The 17,791-nt window shown below is 45.6% G+C and overlaps 2 protein-coding genes across 2 annotated transcripts in view; both read left to right on the forward strand.

Moving 5' to 3' along the window:
- LOC119973643 (voltage-dependent L-type calcium channel subunit alpha-1D-like) overlaps positions 1-17,791 on the forward strand; it is an 863,992-nt gene that overhangs the window by 680,851 nt on the left and 165,350 nt on the right. The window contains exons 35-36 of the mRNA XM_038812023.1: positions 6,418-6,462; positions 6,941-7,069. Of these exons, the coding sequence (XP_038667951.1) occupies positions 6,418-6,462; positions 6,941-7,069 (174 nt within the window). The remainder of the gene's footprint in view (positions 1-6,417; positions 6,463-6,940; positions 7,070-17,791) is intronic.
- Positions 10,803-10,976, forward strand: smdt1b (single-pass membrane protein with aspartate-rich tail 1b). Its single transcript, XM_038811995.1, has one exon. The coding sequence runs from the start codon at positions 10,803-10,805 to the stop codon at positions 10,974-10,976; it is 174 nt and encodes a 57-aa protein (XP_038667923.1).

Below are 17,791 nucleotides of genomic sequence, written 5' to 3' on the forward strand. Positions count from 1 at the left end.
CATAATTTCCCACGAGAAGGTGGTCTTGAACCACTACTGTCCAGGTGGTGTTGGCACATCAGCATTGTTGTTGGGAAAGGAGTTCTAGGATTTTGATCCAAGAGCAGTGAAGGAACACTAATATAGTTCCAAGTCATGGTGGATGTGTGTCTTGGTGGAGAACCTGCAAGTGGTGGTGTTCCCACATATCTGCTGCCCTTGCCCTTCTAGGTGGTAGAGATTGCAAGCTTGGAAGGTGCGGTTGAAGGTGCCTTGGTGAATTGCTGCAGTGGATCTTGTAGATAGTACATATTTCTGTCACTGTGCACTGCTGGTGATGGGAAAGAATGTTAAAGGTGGTGGGTGGGGTGCCAGTCAAGCAAGTGGCTTTGTCTTAAATAGTTTAGAACCTTGAGTGTTGTTGCAGAAAGTGGAGAATATTCCACACACTCCTGATTTGTGCTTTGTTGACTGAATTGCAGGGACTTGGAAAGGCAAGGGCGTTCCACCACCCTCCTGCATGCTCACCCCACAGGCCAAGCTAAAGGCAGAGTAACTCCACCTATTATGTATACCATTATAAAATTACCAGTTGGTATTATTGAACATCAGCATAATCTTTGATGGATGGTGTAATAATGGCAGTTGCAATGATGTGAGATAGAAATTATGTTCCCTTGTTCAACATACTTGGATTTAATTCCTTCTTGGGGTGGCACAGTGGTTCGCACTCACAGTCCCAAGGTCCCGGGAAAGGTATAAAGGTGTTCGAGTGTCAGGTGATGAGTTACTCACCACGGAATTCCTAGTCTCTGGCCTACTCTTGTAGCCATGGTGTTTATATGGCTAGTCCACTTCAGCTTCTGGTTGATATTCACCCCCCAGGATTTTGGTATTGGGGGATTCAGCGATGCTAATATTTATTATAAAGGGGAGATGGTTAGAATTCTCTCTTGCTGTAGATGGTCATTGCCTGGCACTTATGTAGCACGAATGTTACTTGCCACTTGTCACCCCCTCCTGGATATTGTCCAGGTCTTGCTACATTTGGAAATGGACTGCTTCAGTATCTGAGAAGTTACGAATGGTGCTGAGCATTATTCAGTCATCAGTGAAAGACTTCTGGCCTTAAAATGAAAGGAAGGTTATTTGGATGTTTGGACCTATGATGCTACCCTGAGGAATTCCTGTAGTGATATATTGGGACTGAAATGATTGGCCTCCAACAAGCATAACCATCTTCCTTTGTGTTACGTATGACTCCAACCAGTGAGAGTTTTCTCTTTGATTCTCATTTGCTCCAGTTTGGCTGGTCCATTAATACCATACTTGGTCAAAAGTTACCTTGATGTCAACTTTTTAACTTTCTGAAGCTTTTTATGTCATCTACAAGGCACAGATCAGGAGTATGATGGAATACTAATAATCTTGTTTAGTTACAAGTAGGCTTGCATTAACACGACAATGAAGTTACTGAAAATGCCCTAGTCACCAGACTACGGGCCTCTTCGGGTACACTGAGGGAGAATTCAGAATGTCCAATTCACCTAATAGCACGTCTGTCGGGACTTGTGGGAGGAAACTGGAGCAGCCGGAGGAAACCAAGCAGATACGGGGAGAACGTGCAGACTCCGCACAGACAGTGACCCAAGCCGGGAATTGAACCCGGGTCCCTGGTGCTGTGAAGTAACTGTTCTCACCACTGTGCTACCATACTCCCTGTGTGTGGTTGAATGCAGCTCTGACCACAATCAAGAATATGTCATCATCCAGAATAAAGCAACTGGCTTGATTAGCACCCCATTCCACTGCCTTAAACATTCGCTCCCTCTATCATGTGTGCACTGTATCTGCAGTGTATTATGTAAAAAAAATCTATTGCCTAGAAAATCCATAGCAGCAATCCATCAAGACCTCTTCGGCAGCATCTTCCAACCATGACTACAGCCATCCAGAAGGACAAGGGGTCAAAATCTTGGAACTCCCTGCAGTGCTTCAAGAAGGTGTCTCACCAGTACCTTTTCAAGAGCAGTTAGGTATGGACAATAAACAATTACTGCCCATGAATGAATTTTAAAAAGTAATGAGTACTGATAATAATACCTAACACCACTATGCCAAATCAATCTTCTACGTATTGACACTCAGAAAATAGAGCTCGATTGGCTTTACTGCTCACTGTATTAATGCTCACTTACGATTTGATGTGTAATACCATAGTTAAATTGCTTGTAACTTCCTCAGAGTGGCAATCTCCAGCAGATTGTCACATTGATGGACTTACCCACACTGGGATTCCAAAGCCTCTATCTCACCCAACCTTCCTCATCCAGGCTGGGTGAGATAGGAGCAGCGAAGCGCACCCCAGCCTACACAGCATGGAGTAACTTGGACACACAGAGGTAAGAAATGCCCATTTTTATGGCACTAGTTGGCCTGGGGCGGCATGGTGGCACAGTGGTTAGCACTGCTGCCTCAGAGCGACAGGGACCTGGGTTCAAATCCGGCCTTGGGTGGCTGTCTATGTGGAGTTTGCACATTCTCCTCGGGTTTCTTCCAGTTGCTCCAGTTTCCTCTCACAGTCCAAAGATGTACAGGATTTGTGCATTGGCCATGCTAAGTTTGCCCTTAGGGTGGGGTTGCAGGAATGGAACAGGGGATTGGGACTAGGTAGGGTTGGTGTAGACTCGATGGGTAAAATGGCCTCCTTTTGAACTGTAGGGGTTCTATGAGAGTTGCTATATAGGAGGTGTTTAAAGGAACAATTAAAAGGTAAGTGTTTCAGACAACAATTTACGGAGGGTGGGGGAAATGTTGGACCAGAGAGGATGGTCAGTCCGGGGGGAACGGACCGGAGAGGGGTGGTCATCCAGGATCCAGGGAGCAGGGATTGGACCGGAGAGGGGTATCAGTCGGGGAGGAGGGGGATGCGTGGGGGAAATCAGTCCAGGAGTGGTGTGGGTCAGACCGGAGGGGAGGCGCTCAGACTGGGAAGGGGGGAAAGGCTCAGTCTGGGAAGGGGTAGAGGTGGTGTGGTTTGTCGTCTGGTGGCTCGTCTGTGTGGGGCGGTACTTTTAGGAGTCATGGGTGGGGGGGGGGGGGGGGGGGGTGTCCCATGTGGGGCAGGATCTGTTTTTTAAAAATAAATTTAGAGTACCCAATTTTTTTTTCCAAATAAGGGACAATTTAACGTCGCCAATCCACCTGGCCTGAACATCTTTGGGTTGAGGGGGCGAAACCCATACAAACATGGGGAGAATGTGAAAACTCCACACGGACAGTGACCCGGAGCCGGGATCGAACCTGGGACCTTGGCGCCGTGAGGCTGCAGGGCTAACCAACTGTGCCACCGTGCTGCCCCCTGTTTTTTTAAAATAGGTACTCTGGAATTAGAAGAGATTTTTTTTTACCTCAGGCTGATTATCAGACTAGAACTGACAGAACTATCCAAAGTTAGTGATTTAAATCACTTCTGTCGGGTGGTTCCCAGCTCAGTGCAATTGTCCAGAGGAAGTTAGCACTTCTGGGCAATTGCTGGGTAATTGGGAATGGGAACCTCCTAGAGGGATTCCCCAGCGTATAATCTTAGTCCCCAACTAATTGCAACGCTGGGGAACCAGGAAGTTATGGGCCATTATCTTATTTCATTCCTATGAGATTTCTGTTTCAGATATAGCAAAGCTAGTTATTTATATTTTGAATCTAACAATGTGGATGCATCTACTATTGTTTTTCCATGTGTGGATCATTAATCTGCACAACTGAATTATAGATTAGTTGCCATAAATATTGTTGGAGAACATTTTGATACAATGAAGCAAAGTTAGGTATGGTAGATAAAACTACATTGGAACTGCTTTATTAACGAGGTGTAAAATTCCGTAAGTCCAATAAATTTAGATGTCTGATTTTACAGGAACTAACTAACTATACTTTGCAGTATAGGTTGAATTTTTTAGATTCTGTTCTTCAATCTTTAACTTATTGTACAATTTAATTTTCTTAGAAGTTAATTGGCACAGTCTTTTACAAATATACTTACATCTTTTCCGTTTTCACTCTTTTACAGTGTACATGTTTTGTTTTAGTGATCTCCATTATTTTTATAAATGTGTTATTTATCATAAAAGAAAGTTATTTTGAATTTTTCAATTTTATTATAAATATTAGACATATTATAATAGTTCATTTTGAAAGCACCAAAGCATTTTAAACATTAGGCACCGGTAATTGCATGCATTGACACCACGCTGTATTTGCATGGATTTGTTGAACTCACTCTTCATCACAATTTTTCCTATCCCTATTTTCACCATTATTACCCTGCGCATGAGACATGGAGCCATTTTAACACCATGTCCAGTATTGTTTTATACAATCAGTTGCTGTGACAGAATGTGGGTGCTTGGGGGGAGGCGTAATTGCAGCTTTTGTCTGCAAAAATACTAATTTTTTCATAACATTCAAATTAATTATTATAGTTGGCCTTGGGTCACCCGTTGAATGTCATGGTCAGTAACCTAGCCCTTTATCTTATCAATACAATTTCAGTGTATAGTTTTGATTGCATTTGTGTTACTGATATATGTAATTTTTAGATATTGTTGTAACAAATAAAAATATACTTACATGGACCTGCTTTAATAAATACATTGTGCATGTATTGTTTTATTTGTTTTATTGTCAAATAATTAATTTAAGTGAGTGAAAACCGTAATCGAGCTTTGTATATGGACTATATGGTGTAGGTCATTAACATATTATCCTTTGACCTCTGGGAGCTGGGTTTGAATGCAGCCTGCACTAATGTGATGAAAGTACCCAGTATTTACTGATTGTAAGGATCCTATGTGAAAAGAATTTGGATCATCTCAACCCAATTGGCATTAAATTAGCAATCTTTTTCAGAGAGGCATGTTTTAGGAAATGGAAATGTAACACTGAAGTAGCGATTGATGCTTTTCTGAGACTGGATCTAAGCACAAGGGACAGTGCTTCTAACCAGTGCTGTGCCTAACCAGGGTTGGGGACAGAGGTTGGTGGGGTCTAAAATGACAGCACTGGTTGGAGTGCTAGTTTCCTAATGTTAACCACGTTCTCCAGGTCAGAGGCAGGACAATGACAGTGCGGCCCCCATTTGTGCCTGATCCATGATGAATGCCAATAAGGATAGAGTTCATGAAGAATTCATTGAAGTGGGGTAATATGATTTTTATAGGTGTGCTGAGCTGCATGAGCAGACTAAGTGAATGGAGGTGGATACATGAGGAGCTAGACATGGCCATACCAACAAATTAGCTGGGCTCTGTCAAAGGCTGAATGGCACAGAGAGGTATTTGGTCATGGGGAAACAGGTGCAATCAGCAGAATATAGTTGGTGGAGTGAGTGGTCAGTGGTCATTACCCTAAATGGCAGGGACATAGGACAAGGGATGACCAGCAACAAATAACCAAGCCTGGGTAACTGGTGGGAGTTGGGTTCCCTATTTGGGTATCTGCTTCCATTAGAAGTCACCTCCAAGGTAGTTCTCCCCATCCGGGTTTCCTTTCCTCCTGCCCTGATTTTCCTGTTCCCCGCCATACCGGCAGGACCCTGGGCTTACCGTTTGGGCTTAATTAGCATCTCCTCTTAAGGACTGCTGAGAGTCCCAAAAATGGCCATCTCTAAGGATATAACGTACCACATGTTCTTCTTTATGAAGGGCCTATGTTTTCTGAATGGAAATAATTATTTCTTTATTGGGAATTTGAGGCTGTAACTCTGCTCCTGAGACTTGCGTAACACATTTCCCAGCCTGGTACACCCGCTGCGGGGAAAAAGTACCCCAATTTTCATTCAGTGGGGGGAAGGCTGGATGCAAGATGGAGTTGAGCCCACCACTGCCAGATGCAGATTGCATGTGATCACAGGCACTGCCGAGTGCTGAGGCAGGCATTTTAAAAGGCCCACCTCAGTTCTCCGGGACTTTATCCCAATTGTATTGTTAAATATTAGGTCCTAAATCCCTCACACTTCACAATTCACCCCACCCACTCCCCATGTCCCATCCATGCCAACTCATGCCCCCACTAGCCTTTGTCTTAAGTGCTTCTCAAGGCTCCACAACTCCAGCCTGAGCCACTGCCACTCTGCTGCCCAATCCCAGGAACCTGTTGAGCGTGGAAGCCAGCCTGGCTTCCTTGTGTTGACAGGTTCTTTCCATTGACAGTCTGTCAGCCAGGTGCAAATGAGGTCTGGTCCTCAGAATGGGCTAGCCTCCTAGCAGAATCTTTGGCAGCTAACTGGCGTGTCCCACCAACCTGCTGCCTGCCTTTTCACCAGGTGGCTAATGCATTCATTTTTTGTTTAGCCTGGTCTTTCTTATTTAAATCTTAGTGCTTCTAATTTAAGTTGTTATTACTTTATTTGGTTATTAATTTAAATATTCATTTCTAAAGCCTTTTGCAAAGCCAACAGAGAGCCCCCCTACAGGGGAATCTGGGGTAAGATATAAAAGTGTTCCCCAGTGTTTACCTTGCATGGATGTTTTCTTTCTTGTAAATTTCCTCTTTTAGTTTCAAGCCGATATTTGTTCCCGACTTTCAGTCTTTGATTTACTAATGTCAATCATCTTTAATATAAATATTGTGTAATAGACTATGTTTGATTTTACATTATAAATTTTCAGAATTATGTTTCAGACTCCTATTGATGGTTTAAACTTAAAACAAAGGAATTGATAGGAAACATAAATTTTCTGAAAATTTACCTTTTATCGCATGAATTTTTTCCAGATCACAGTGTGTCTATGCAGATCAATGCAGTTAAATATGGGGAAGTGATTGAGGCATACCTTGACTTCCTTTGTGATTACCTTTCTGCTTGTGTTCTTCTTGTTGTGTCTTACAATCTTTTAAAAGCATTTATTGATTTTTTTCTTTTGGATTGATTTTGATTGATTTTGTGTATAATTACCTTTAGAGTTCAGAGGAAAATTCCAGAATTTCCATTACGTTCTTCCGTCTCTTCCGTGTAATGCGATTAGTTAAACTACTGAGCCGTGGTGAGGGGATACGCACATTGTTATGGACATTTGTCAAGTCCTTCCAGGTATGTATGTATGTTTGTATCCTTCTAATGGGGGAATTAATTGAAACATGGAAAATAGAAGGAGTAGGGCAGTTAGTCCTTCAACACATTACTTTTATATGTCAAAAAGGTCAATTAGTGTCTGCAATAAGTCTAATTACTGTTAATTATATCAAAAATATATGCCAGTTTTTTTTTAAATGAGTGTCCTGCCTAGTTTTTAAATGTGAGCCAGTTGATTAAAAGTCCACAGTGATAGTTTACATTAAAACCCAGCTCGTGGACCAGATAGAGATATTCCTTGAGTACTGACTGCATTGCTAACTTATACACTCAAATATTATTTCTGTTCTACCAATTTTTGATCATGGAATCATAGGAGTTTCAACAGAGCATGAAGTTAATCATTTCCACATTTGTGCTCAGTTTTTCCTTGAAGTTATAGACATTGACAGGAGCGAGAGGTAGTTTTAATTCATTTTTATTTGTTTTGTGGGTATTAGAAATAAGGCATAGCTTTAAGTAAGTTTAATTTTGTGTTTCTGTATTTGTGTGTTAAGAAAGGGTTAATATCTTAAGGGGCGCAATTTAACAGGAAAAGTTTGAAGTACTGTATCAAGTGCGATTTCCAAGGATTTGATTTGATTTGATTTGATTTATTCTCACATGTACCGAAGTACAGTGAAAAGTATTTTTCTGCAGCTGAGGGAACGTACGCAGTACGTACAAAGTAGACAAAAGAATAATCAACAGAGAACATTGACAAATGGTACATCAGTGATTGGTTACAGTGCGGAACATGGGGCCAAACAACACAAATAGATGAGCAAGAGCAGCAAATGGACATTGTGAATAGTGTTCTTCCAGGGAACAGATCAGCCCAAGGGGGAGTCGTTGTAGCTGTGGGGAAGAAGCTGTTCCTATGTCTGGATGTGCAGGTCTTCAGACTTCTGTACCTTCTGCCTGAAGGGAGGGTCTGGAAGAAGGCAATGCCTGGGTGGGAGGGCTCTCTGATAATGTTGTCTGCCTTCCTGAGGCAGCGGGAGGTGCATACAGAATCAATGTGAGCAAGCTTTTGTGATGCGTTGGGCTGAGTTCACCACACTCTGCAGTTTACCACAGAATTTACAGTGCAGAAGGAGGCCATTCAGCCCATCAAGTCTGCACCGGCTCATGGAAAGAGCACCCTACCCAAGGTCAACACCTCCACCCTATCCCCATAACCCAGTAACCCCACCTAACACTAAGGGCAATTTATCATGGCCAATCCACCTAACCTGCACATCTTTGGACTGTGGGAGGAAACCGGAGCACCCGGAGGAAACCCACGCACACACGGGGAGGACGTGCAGACTCCGCACAGACAGTGACCCAAGCTGGAATCGAACCTGGGACCCTGGAGCTGTGAAGCAATTGTGCTATCCACAATGCTACCGTGCAAGTTTCTTGTGATCTTGGACCGAGCAGCTGCCATACCAGGCTGTGATGCAGACGGATAGGATGCTCTCTATCGCACATCTGCCGAAGCTTGTGAGAGTTGATGCAAACATGCCAAATTTCTTCAGCTTCCGTAAGAAGTAGAGACTTTGTTGGGCTTTCTTGACTGTTGCATCTGAGTGGACTACGACAGACTGTTGGTGATGGTGACCCCCAGGAACGTAAAGCTATCGACCATCTCTACATCGGAGCCATTGATGCAGACGGGAGTGTGTGTCATGCTACGCTTCCTGAAGTCGATAATGAGTTCCTTGGTCTTTCCGACATTTAGAGCGAGCTCCCCGACGGCCAACCCGGTGACACCGTGACCTGGCTATTCCGTCATCTGATTCGCCTGGACCCCGCCCGACAGCTCCTGCTAAAAAAGGGGAGATGCACACAAATGATCCTTCCGAACACACTCCAATCAGCACACAGCCATTCCACCATATAGGCCTGCTCCACATTTCAGGGTTGCCAATGTTGTCAGGCTGCTGGACGCCGTGGATGCAAGACTGGACATCCTGTTCCCCCAAGAGGGTCAGAGGACCAGCCACAGCCTGCCAATGCCTCCTGGGAGCCAGTGGCAGTGGCCACGAGTGCAGGCAGCTGACCAGGAGGACCATCGCACAGTGCAGGAAGACCAACAACCTCCAACAAGCCACATGGATAAGTTGACACCAACCCCCTGTAGTGATTGTGGTGGTATTATTAGCATAGCTGCCTGCCATTGGTGCAGAACACCGGCTTACCATTGGCCCTGGTCGGTCATGTGCCTCTCGACTGGTTGGTTGAGACCAGTCATGTGACGGCTACCCGATTGGTCTGAGTTAACCCCGCCTCCAGGGCGGGGTATAAATAACCAGTACTCCCGGCGGTAGTCCTTGTACTGTAATCGACCGCAGGGCTAACATCTAGTAGATTAAAGCCATACTTTTGTTCAGCAACTCGTCTCGCGTTCAATTGATGGTACATCAGTGATATTCAGATATCAATATTCATGATCAATGTATGTAAATGTAGTTGTCATTTCAACACTAGATGACTCACAGTCAGATACTGTAAGAACTGGTTTCCTGCCTTTTGTAAGTCAGTTGATGATGGTCAGAACAGTGAACATGCAAGACATAGAATAGCTAGAATGAAAGAATTTAGAACTAGTTTGTTATAATAGTGTATAGTTATATAGTGATTTGTGTTGTACTTTAATTCTTTATTGTTAGTTTAGTATTGAGTAAAAGGACTCACAGTTTATTATTTTATTACTCATTAAATAGTTCATCTTTCAACAAGAAAACTATTGGTTATTTTTTTTAAAATAATTTTAATTAAAATTTTCACATTTTCACAAAAAAGAAAACAATAACAGAAAATTCTAAGAACAAAAAAAAACAGACCCCCCCCCCCCGGCCGTAAATATAAAAGATCCCCTAAGGCCAAATTTTACCCTCTCCAATTTACTAAACCCCGCCATATCGTTGACCCAGGCCTCCACGCTTGGGGGCCTCGCATCCTTCCACTGAAGAAGAATCCTCCGCCGGGCTGCTAGGGACGCAAAGGCCAGAACACCGGCCTCTTTCGCCTCCTGCACTCCCAGCTCCACTGCAACCCCAAATATTGCGAGTCCCCAGCCTGGATTGACCCTGGATCCTACCACCCTCGATACCGTCCATGCTACACCCTTCCAAAATTCCCCCAGCGCTGGGCATGCCCAGAACATGTGGACATGGTTTGCTGGACTCCCTGAGCACCTAATACACCTGTCCTCGGTCCCAAAAAACCGGCTCATCCTTGTCCCGGTCATATGAGCCCTATGCAGTACCTTAAACTGTATGAGGCTAAGCCTCGCACACAAAGAGGAGGAGTTCACCCTTTCTAGGGCATCCGCCCACGTCCCCTCCTTAATCTCCTCACACAGCTCCTCCTCCCATTTATCTTTCAGCTCCTCCACCGAGGCCTCGTCTACCTCCTGCATCACCTGGTACACTTCCGAGATCCTCCCCTCTCCAACCCATACCCCGGAGAGCACCCTGTCTTGGACCCCAAGCGGCGGCAGCAGGGGGATCCCCGCCAGCTGCCGCCTGACAAATGCCCTTACTTTCTTTGGAATTTTTTACAGAAAATATAAAACATAACGACAAACAATGAAATGCAACAAAATAACCCATAATAACTGTAACACCCCCCAGACCGTATCGACGCATGTATCACATCCCCCCACCCCCCCCCCCCCCCCCCCCCCCCAACCCCAATGAACAACAAAAGAACTTAAAAATAAATGAAATCGGGAGCCATTTTACCCAGGCCCGTCAAGACTTCCTTTGGCCTCATAAAAGTCTTTGCTGTGGTCATCCCGTTTCTGTACATGGGCACTCAGATCAGCAAGAGCTTTGCCTCGCTTCTGGAGGAACACGACATCTTTGTCCCAATCGATGACGATGATGATGATTAACTGCCCCCCCCCCCCTTTTCCCTCCCCGTTCCCCCCCCACTCCCCCCCCCCGGGTTGCTGCTGCTACTGTCTCCGTACCCTATCGTTGAGCCAGAAAGTCGAGGTCAAACGCCCTTACTTGCATGTACCTAAAGGTGTTTCCCGGGGGGAGCCTGAACTTCCCTTCCAGCTCACCTAGGCGCAAACTTCCCGTCTATGAACAGGTCCCCCAGCCTCCTGACACCTGCCCTGTGCCAACTCAGGAACCCGCCATCAATTCTCCCCGGAACAAACCGGTGGTTCCCCAGTATCGGGGACCCCATTGAGGCCCCCACCTCCCCCCTGTGCCGCCTCCATTGCCCCCAAATCTTGAGGGTAGCTGCCACCACCGGGCTCATGGTATACCTCGTCGGAGGGAGCGGCAGCGGTGCCGTTGCAAGCGCTTCCAGGCTTGTACCCACACAGGATGCCATCTCCAGCCTCTTCCATGCCGCCCCCTCCCCGTCCATTACCCACTTACGCACCATCGCTGCATTGGCAGCCCAATAATACCCACAGAGGTTGGGCAACGCCAGCCCCCCCCCCCCCCCCCCCCAATCCCTGCCCCGCTCCAAGAACACCCGTCTCACCCTTGGAGTCCCGTGTGCCCACACAAACCCCGTAATGCTCCTGTTAACCCGCCTGAAAAAGGCCTTCAGGATAAGGATGGGGAGGCACTGGAACAGGAATAGAAACCTCGGGAGCACCGTCATCTTGACTGACTGCACCCTACCCGCCAAAGTCAGCGGCAGCTCCTCCTCCATTTGCTCCACCAGCCTTTTGAGGTTTAGTTTATGCAAGGCTCCCCAGCTCCTGGCCACCTGAACCCCCAAGTACCTGAAGCTCCTCTCCGCCCTTTTCAGTGGGAGCCTCCCAATCCCCCCCTCCTGGTCCCCAGGGTGTACCATAAACAGCTCGCTTTTCCCAAAGTTAAGCTTATACCCTGAGAAATCCCCAAATTCCCAGAGAATCCCCCTCACCATCGGCATTCCCCCACCGGGTCCGCCACATACAACAATAGGTCATCCTCATAGAGCAACACCTGCTGCTCCTCCCCACCCCGGACCAGCCCCCTCCAATCCCCCGACTCCCTCAGCGCCATAGCCAGGGGTTCAATTGCCAGCGCAAAAAGTAGGGGGGGACACCCTTGCCTCGTCCTTCGGTATAGTTGAAAATACTCCGACCTCTTATTCGTGGCCACACTCACCATCGAGGCCTCATACAACAGCCTCACCCAACTGACAAATCCCTCCCCAAACCCGAACCTTTCCAGCACCTCCCACAAGTACCCCCACTCGACCCTATCAAAGGCCTTCTCCGCATCTAGCGCCACCACTATCCCCGCCTCCCGTTCCACCGCCGGCATCATAATAACGTTCAAGAGCCTCCGTATATTGGCGTTCAGCTGCCTCCCCTTCACAAACCCCATTTGATCCTCGTGGATAACCTGCGGCACACGATCTTCTATCCTCGTGGCTAAGATCTTTGCCAACAACTTGGCATCCACATTCAGGAGTGAGATCGGCCTGTATGACCCACACTGCAGGGGATCCTTGTCTCGCTTAAGGATCAAGGAGATCAGTGCCCGAGACATCGTCAAGGGGAAAAGCCCCCCCCCCTCCCTCGCCTCGTTGAAGGTCCTAACCAACAGGGGGCCCAGCAGGTCTGCATACGCCTTGTAAAATTCAACCGGGAACCCATCTGGCCCCGGTGCCTTCCCTGACTGCATGTTCCCTATCCCTTTAACCAGCTCCTCAACCTCAACTGGCGCCCCCAGACCCTCCACCCGTCCCTCTTCCACCCTCGGGAATCTCAGCCGGTCCAAAAAGTGGCCCATCCCCCCCTTCTCCGCCGGAGGTTCAGACCAATATAGTCTCTCATAAAAGTCCCTGAAGACCCCATTAATGTCTACCCCCCTCCGCACCACATTTCCTCCCCAGTCCTTAACTCCACCAATCTCCCTGGCCGCATCCCGCTTATGGAGCTGGTGTGCCAGCATCCTACTCGCCTTCTCCCCATATTCGTACACCGCACCCTGAGCCTTTCTCCATTGTGCCTCGAACTCAGCATGAAGGCTGCGCCGCTCCCTCAGCAATCCCTCCTCCGGAACCCCCACGTACCACCTGTCCACCCTCACCATCTCCGCCACCAATCTTTCCCTTTCTCTCTGCTCCCCTCTCGCCCTGTGGGCCCGAATGGAAATCAACTCCCCCCGAACCACCGCCTTCAGCGCCTCCCAGATCGTCACCACTCGGACCTCCCCATTATCGTTGGCCTCCAGGTACCTCTCGATGCATCCTCGAACCCGCCCCCTCACATCCTCGTCCGCCAGCAGCCCCACCTCCATGCGCCACAACGGGCACTGGTCCCTCTCCTCCCCCAGCTCGAGGTCCACCCAATGCGGGGCATGGTCAGAAATGGCTATCGCCGAGTACTCAGCGTCTACTACCCCCGCAATCAGCGCCCTACTCAAAACAAAGAAGTCGATCCGGGAGTAGGCATTATGCACATGGGAGAAGTATGAAAATTCCCTGGTCCTCGGCCTCGCGAACCTCCAAGGATCCACCCCTCCCATCTGGTCCATAAACCCCCTCAGCACCTTAGCCGCCGCAGGCCTCCTTCCCGTCCTGGAACTGGATCGATCCAGTGGCGGATCCAGCACCGTGTTGAAATCCCGCCCCATTATCAGGCCCCCCACCTCCAAATCTGGAATCCGGCCCAACAGGCGCCGCATGAAACCCGCATCATCCCAATTTGGGGCATATACATTGACCAGCACCACCCGCTCCCCTTGCAGCTTGCCGCTCACTATCACGTACCTCCCGCTGCTGTCTGCCACCACACTCAACGCCTCAAACAACACCCTCTTCCCCACTAGGATCGCTACCCCCCTGGTATTTTGCATCCAGCCCCGAATGAAACACTTGGCCCACCCACCCCTTCCTCAACCTGACCTGATCCGCCACTTTCAGGTGCGTCTCCAGAAGCATAGCCACGTCCGCCTTCAGCCCCCTCGAGTGCGTGAACACGCGGGACCGTTTGACCGGCCCATTCAGTCCCCTCACATTCCAGGTGATCAGCCGGATTGGAGGGCCACCTGCCCCCCTCCCCCGTCGACTAGCCATCACCCTTCCATAGTCCGCCACATGAACTATTGGTTATTTTATGGATTCAAGAGTCATATATATATTTTAGATAAGACATTATTTAAAATATAACATGGTACCAGCGAGTTATAAATCTTTTAAGAAAGACTAACAAAGATTTAGCATAGAAAAGAAAAAAAGAAAAAAGAACAAACGGATTCAACTATTAGACTGTAGCATTCATCGCAACTTTGAAAAAGCGCGAATCTCAACCACGAGGCAGAGAAAATTTAAATGGTAGCGCAAGCAAAGCAGAAATCTGTAAGGAACGGAAGCTATCCTCTGCAAGCATTTACGAGCTCTGCACATGCGCACCACGCACCAAAAGGCGAGACATTCAAGAAGAAGTCTGCGCATGCGTGTACGTCACAATTACATCATGACAACAACGTAATTACGTGTCACAGAAGTGGTAATGCCCACTTAAAGGGGAATCGTCCAGCTTTTGGCAAACAATGTTTAAAATGTCAGAAACTCACCCGTTATGCTTCACAGCATCAATCAACTGCTAAATACATTCGTCCTACACATAAAAAGTATCACAAATTATGAGCTGTGGACAAAACAGAAGAAATCAACACTCAAGAAGATTTCACGGAAGATGACGGTATTTTCTCACTTTCTTCGTTGATGTAGTTGATTCATCCATCAAGTATGATCTACAAGCAAGCAAGGATCATCTTAAAATAATGAAGCAATGGAACAACAAAAAGTTAACATAGTCAGCAATGAGTGGATGACTGCTGCGTATGTTAACACAATTCTAATCACTTTGAAATTGGATACCGGCGCCTCGGCGAATCTTTTGAATTCCAAGGACCTGTCCAAGATCAAGAGTCATTATGAAATGCTTCCTCCAGAATGCTCATTGTGTGATTACAATGGCAACCCCATTTTTTCACATGGATTCTGCAACCTAAGTGTCACAAACCGAGACATTCAACAACAAGTAAGGTTCGAGATTGTCAATGATACTCGTTCATCATTATTTGGAGCACAAGCATGCAAAGATTTGCAACTCATACAGAGAATCTTCATGAATACCTGTCAATCAAGTACACTGAATGATGATATTCAGCATCTCTTACAGCAATACACAAATGTTTTTCAAGGTATGGGCACGTTACCTTTTCAGTACAAAATCCAACTGAAAAAGGATGCCAAGTCGGTAATCCATCCACCTCGACGTGTTCCTGCTCCACTTAAAGATCGACTGAAAGCTGAATTGTCAAGACTTCAAACTCAAGGAATAATCTCGAAGGTTACTCAACCTACTGACTGGGTAAGCTCCCTAGTCTGTGTAAAGAAACCTCCAGGTGAAATAAGAATCTGTATGGACCCAAAAGATCTCAATAAAAGTATCAAGAGAGAGCATTATCCAATACCAAAGAAAGAAGATATCACAGCTGAGATGGCAAACGCTAAAATATTTACCAAGCTTGATGCTCTCAAGGATTTTGGCAGATGCAGTTCGAAGACTCTAGCAAATTTCTTTGTACTTTTGATATACATTTTGGAAGGTACTTCTATAGGATGCCTTTTGGGATCATATCTGCTTCTGAAATTTTTCACAGAACAATGGAACAGCGACCGAGAACATAGAAAGAGTTTGGGTTTATGTTGACAACATAATCGTCTGATCAACAACACCTGAAGAGCATATCAAGTGTCTTCAGGAGGTTTTCCAAAGAATTGATAACTATGGTTTAAAGTTAAACAAGTCCAAGTGCATGTTTGCAGCCTCATCTTTAAAATTCCTAGGTGACAACATAACAAATGAAGGCATTCAACCAGATCAAGATAAAGTGCAAGCAATCAAAGCAGTGCAAATTCCCAAAAATAAGAAGGCTGTCTTATGCTTCCTTGGATTTGTCCACTTTCTAGGAAAGTTCATTTCAAATCTATCCGCCAGAACAACTTCTCTACGTCAATTGATCAGAAAGAACACAGAATTCATCTGGACTGACAAACATACTGAACATGCAGAACGGACTGATTTGAAACAACAATTGATACAAGCTCCATGCTTATCATTCCTTGATCCCACAAAACCAACCAAAGTTTCAACTGATGCAAGTAAAAATGGCATTGGTGCTGTTTTACTGCAACAAGACCATTTTGATAATTCGGTTCCCATTGCCTATGCGTCAAGATCGATGACTGACACTGAGTGTAGTATGCCCAAATCGAAAAAGAGTGTCTAGGGTTAGTCACGGGGATTTCCAAATTCCATGAGTACATATATGGTTTACCCAAGTTCACATGGAAACTGACCATTGTCCATTAGTACACATCATAGAACAAAACTTAAATGACATGACTCACAGACTTCAACGTTTAATGATGAAATTGAGAAGATATGACTTCAGACTGAAGTAGACACCAGGTAACGCATTAGTAATTGCTGATACTTTATCTAGGTCAGTCAACACTGGCATTCTCCAAGAAGAATCCATCAATGATGTTGATTCACATTTGCAGCTATTCAAAGAATTACTTCCTGTATCAGATGTAAAATTTCAGCAAATTCACATTGAGACACAGAAAAATACCACGTTGATGAAAGATATGAAACATCTTCAAGAAGGATGGCCCAAAGGCAATTGTCCACAATATCAATCCATTTAGTCAGAGCTGACTATTGTAGGTGTATACTGCTGAGACACGATCGCATTGCAAATCCACAAGGCATCTTCTGAAATGCTGTTGAGATTACATGAGGGTCATCTAGGCATTGAAAAATGTAGAAGATGTGCCAGAATGTCTATTTATTGGCCTGGTATCAACAATGATATTGTGGGACATAATCTCGTCGTGTTCAACATGTCAATCCCATCAAAGTCAACAATGCAAAGAACCACCGCGACCACATGATCTCGTAACATCACCATGGATCAAGGTTGGTGCTGATCTTTTTCACTTTTTTGGAAAAGACTTGTAAGCATTGACTATTTTTCCAATTTTCCTGAGATAGAGAGACTGAACGACTTCACATCCAACAATGTCATAAAGGCATGCAAGGAGATTTTTGCCAGACATGGTATTCCCAGTATCGTATTGTCTGGCAATGCCCTTGTTGTTCAAGTCATGAATGGCATGATTTCTCATTGAAATACAATTTTCAACATGTTACTTCAAATCCACACTTTCCGCAATCAAATGGAAAAGCAGGGAATGGTGTTCACATCATGAAGCTACTTAGCAAATCTAAAGAATCTGATTCTGATTTTTACTTGGCTTTACTCAATTACAGAACATCTCCTCTATCAACAGGCTTATCTCCATCTCAAATGTTGTACAACAGTGTTGAGAACAATATTACCTCAATTACACTTTCCTGATCAAGAACAACAAAATCTTTTTAAAAGAATGCAACAACAGAAAATGAGTCAGAAAAGATATTTCGATCAACATTCGAAAGAACTGTCTACTCTTTCTGATGATGATATAGTTAGATTCAGACTTCCTGAAGGAGGTTATTCTGACAAAGCTCACATAATTAGGCAATTCTTACCAAGATCTTATCTGATCAGAACTTCTGATGGAACTGTTCTAAGAAGAAATAGAAGAGATCTACTTCAAGTCAAAGATACTGTCAACGTTTTTCCAGATCTTGATTTGAACCAGACTGTTTCCAAACAACTTGAAAGA

Source organism: Scyliorhinus canicula, chromosome 11 (genome assembly GCF_902713615.1).
Source record: "Scyliorhinus canicula chromosome 11, sScyCan1.1, whole genome shotgun sequence".
Lineage (NCBI taxonomy): Eukaryota > Metazoa > Chordata > Chondrichthyes > Carcharhiniformes > Scyliorhinidae > Scyliorhinus > Scyliorhinus canicula.

Coding starts and splice junctions, on each gene's coding strand:
- smdt1b (XM_038811995.1), top strand. CDS start 10,803: ATGAAATCGGGAGCCATTTTACCCAGGCCCGTCAAGACTTCCTTTGGC.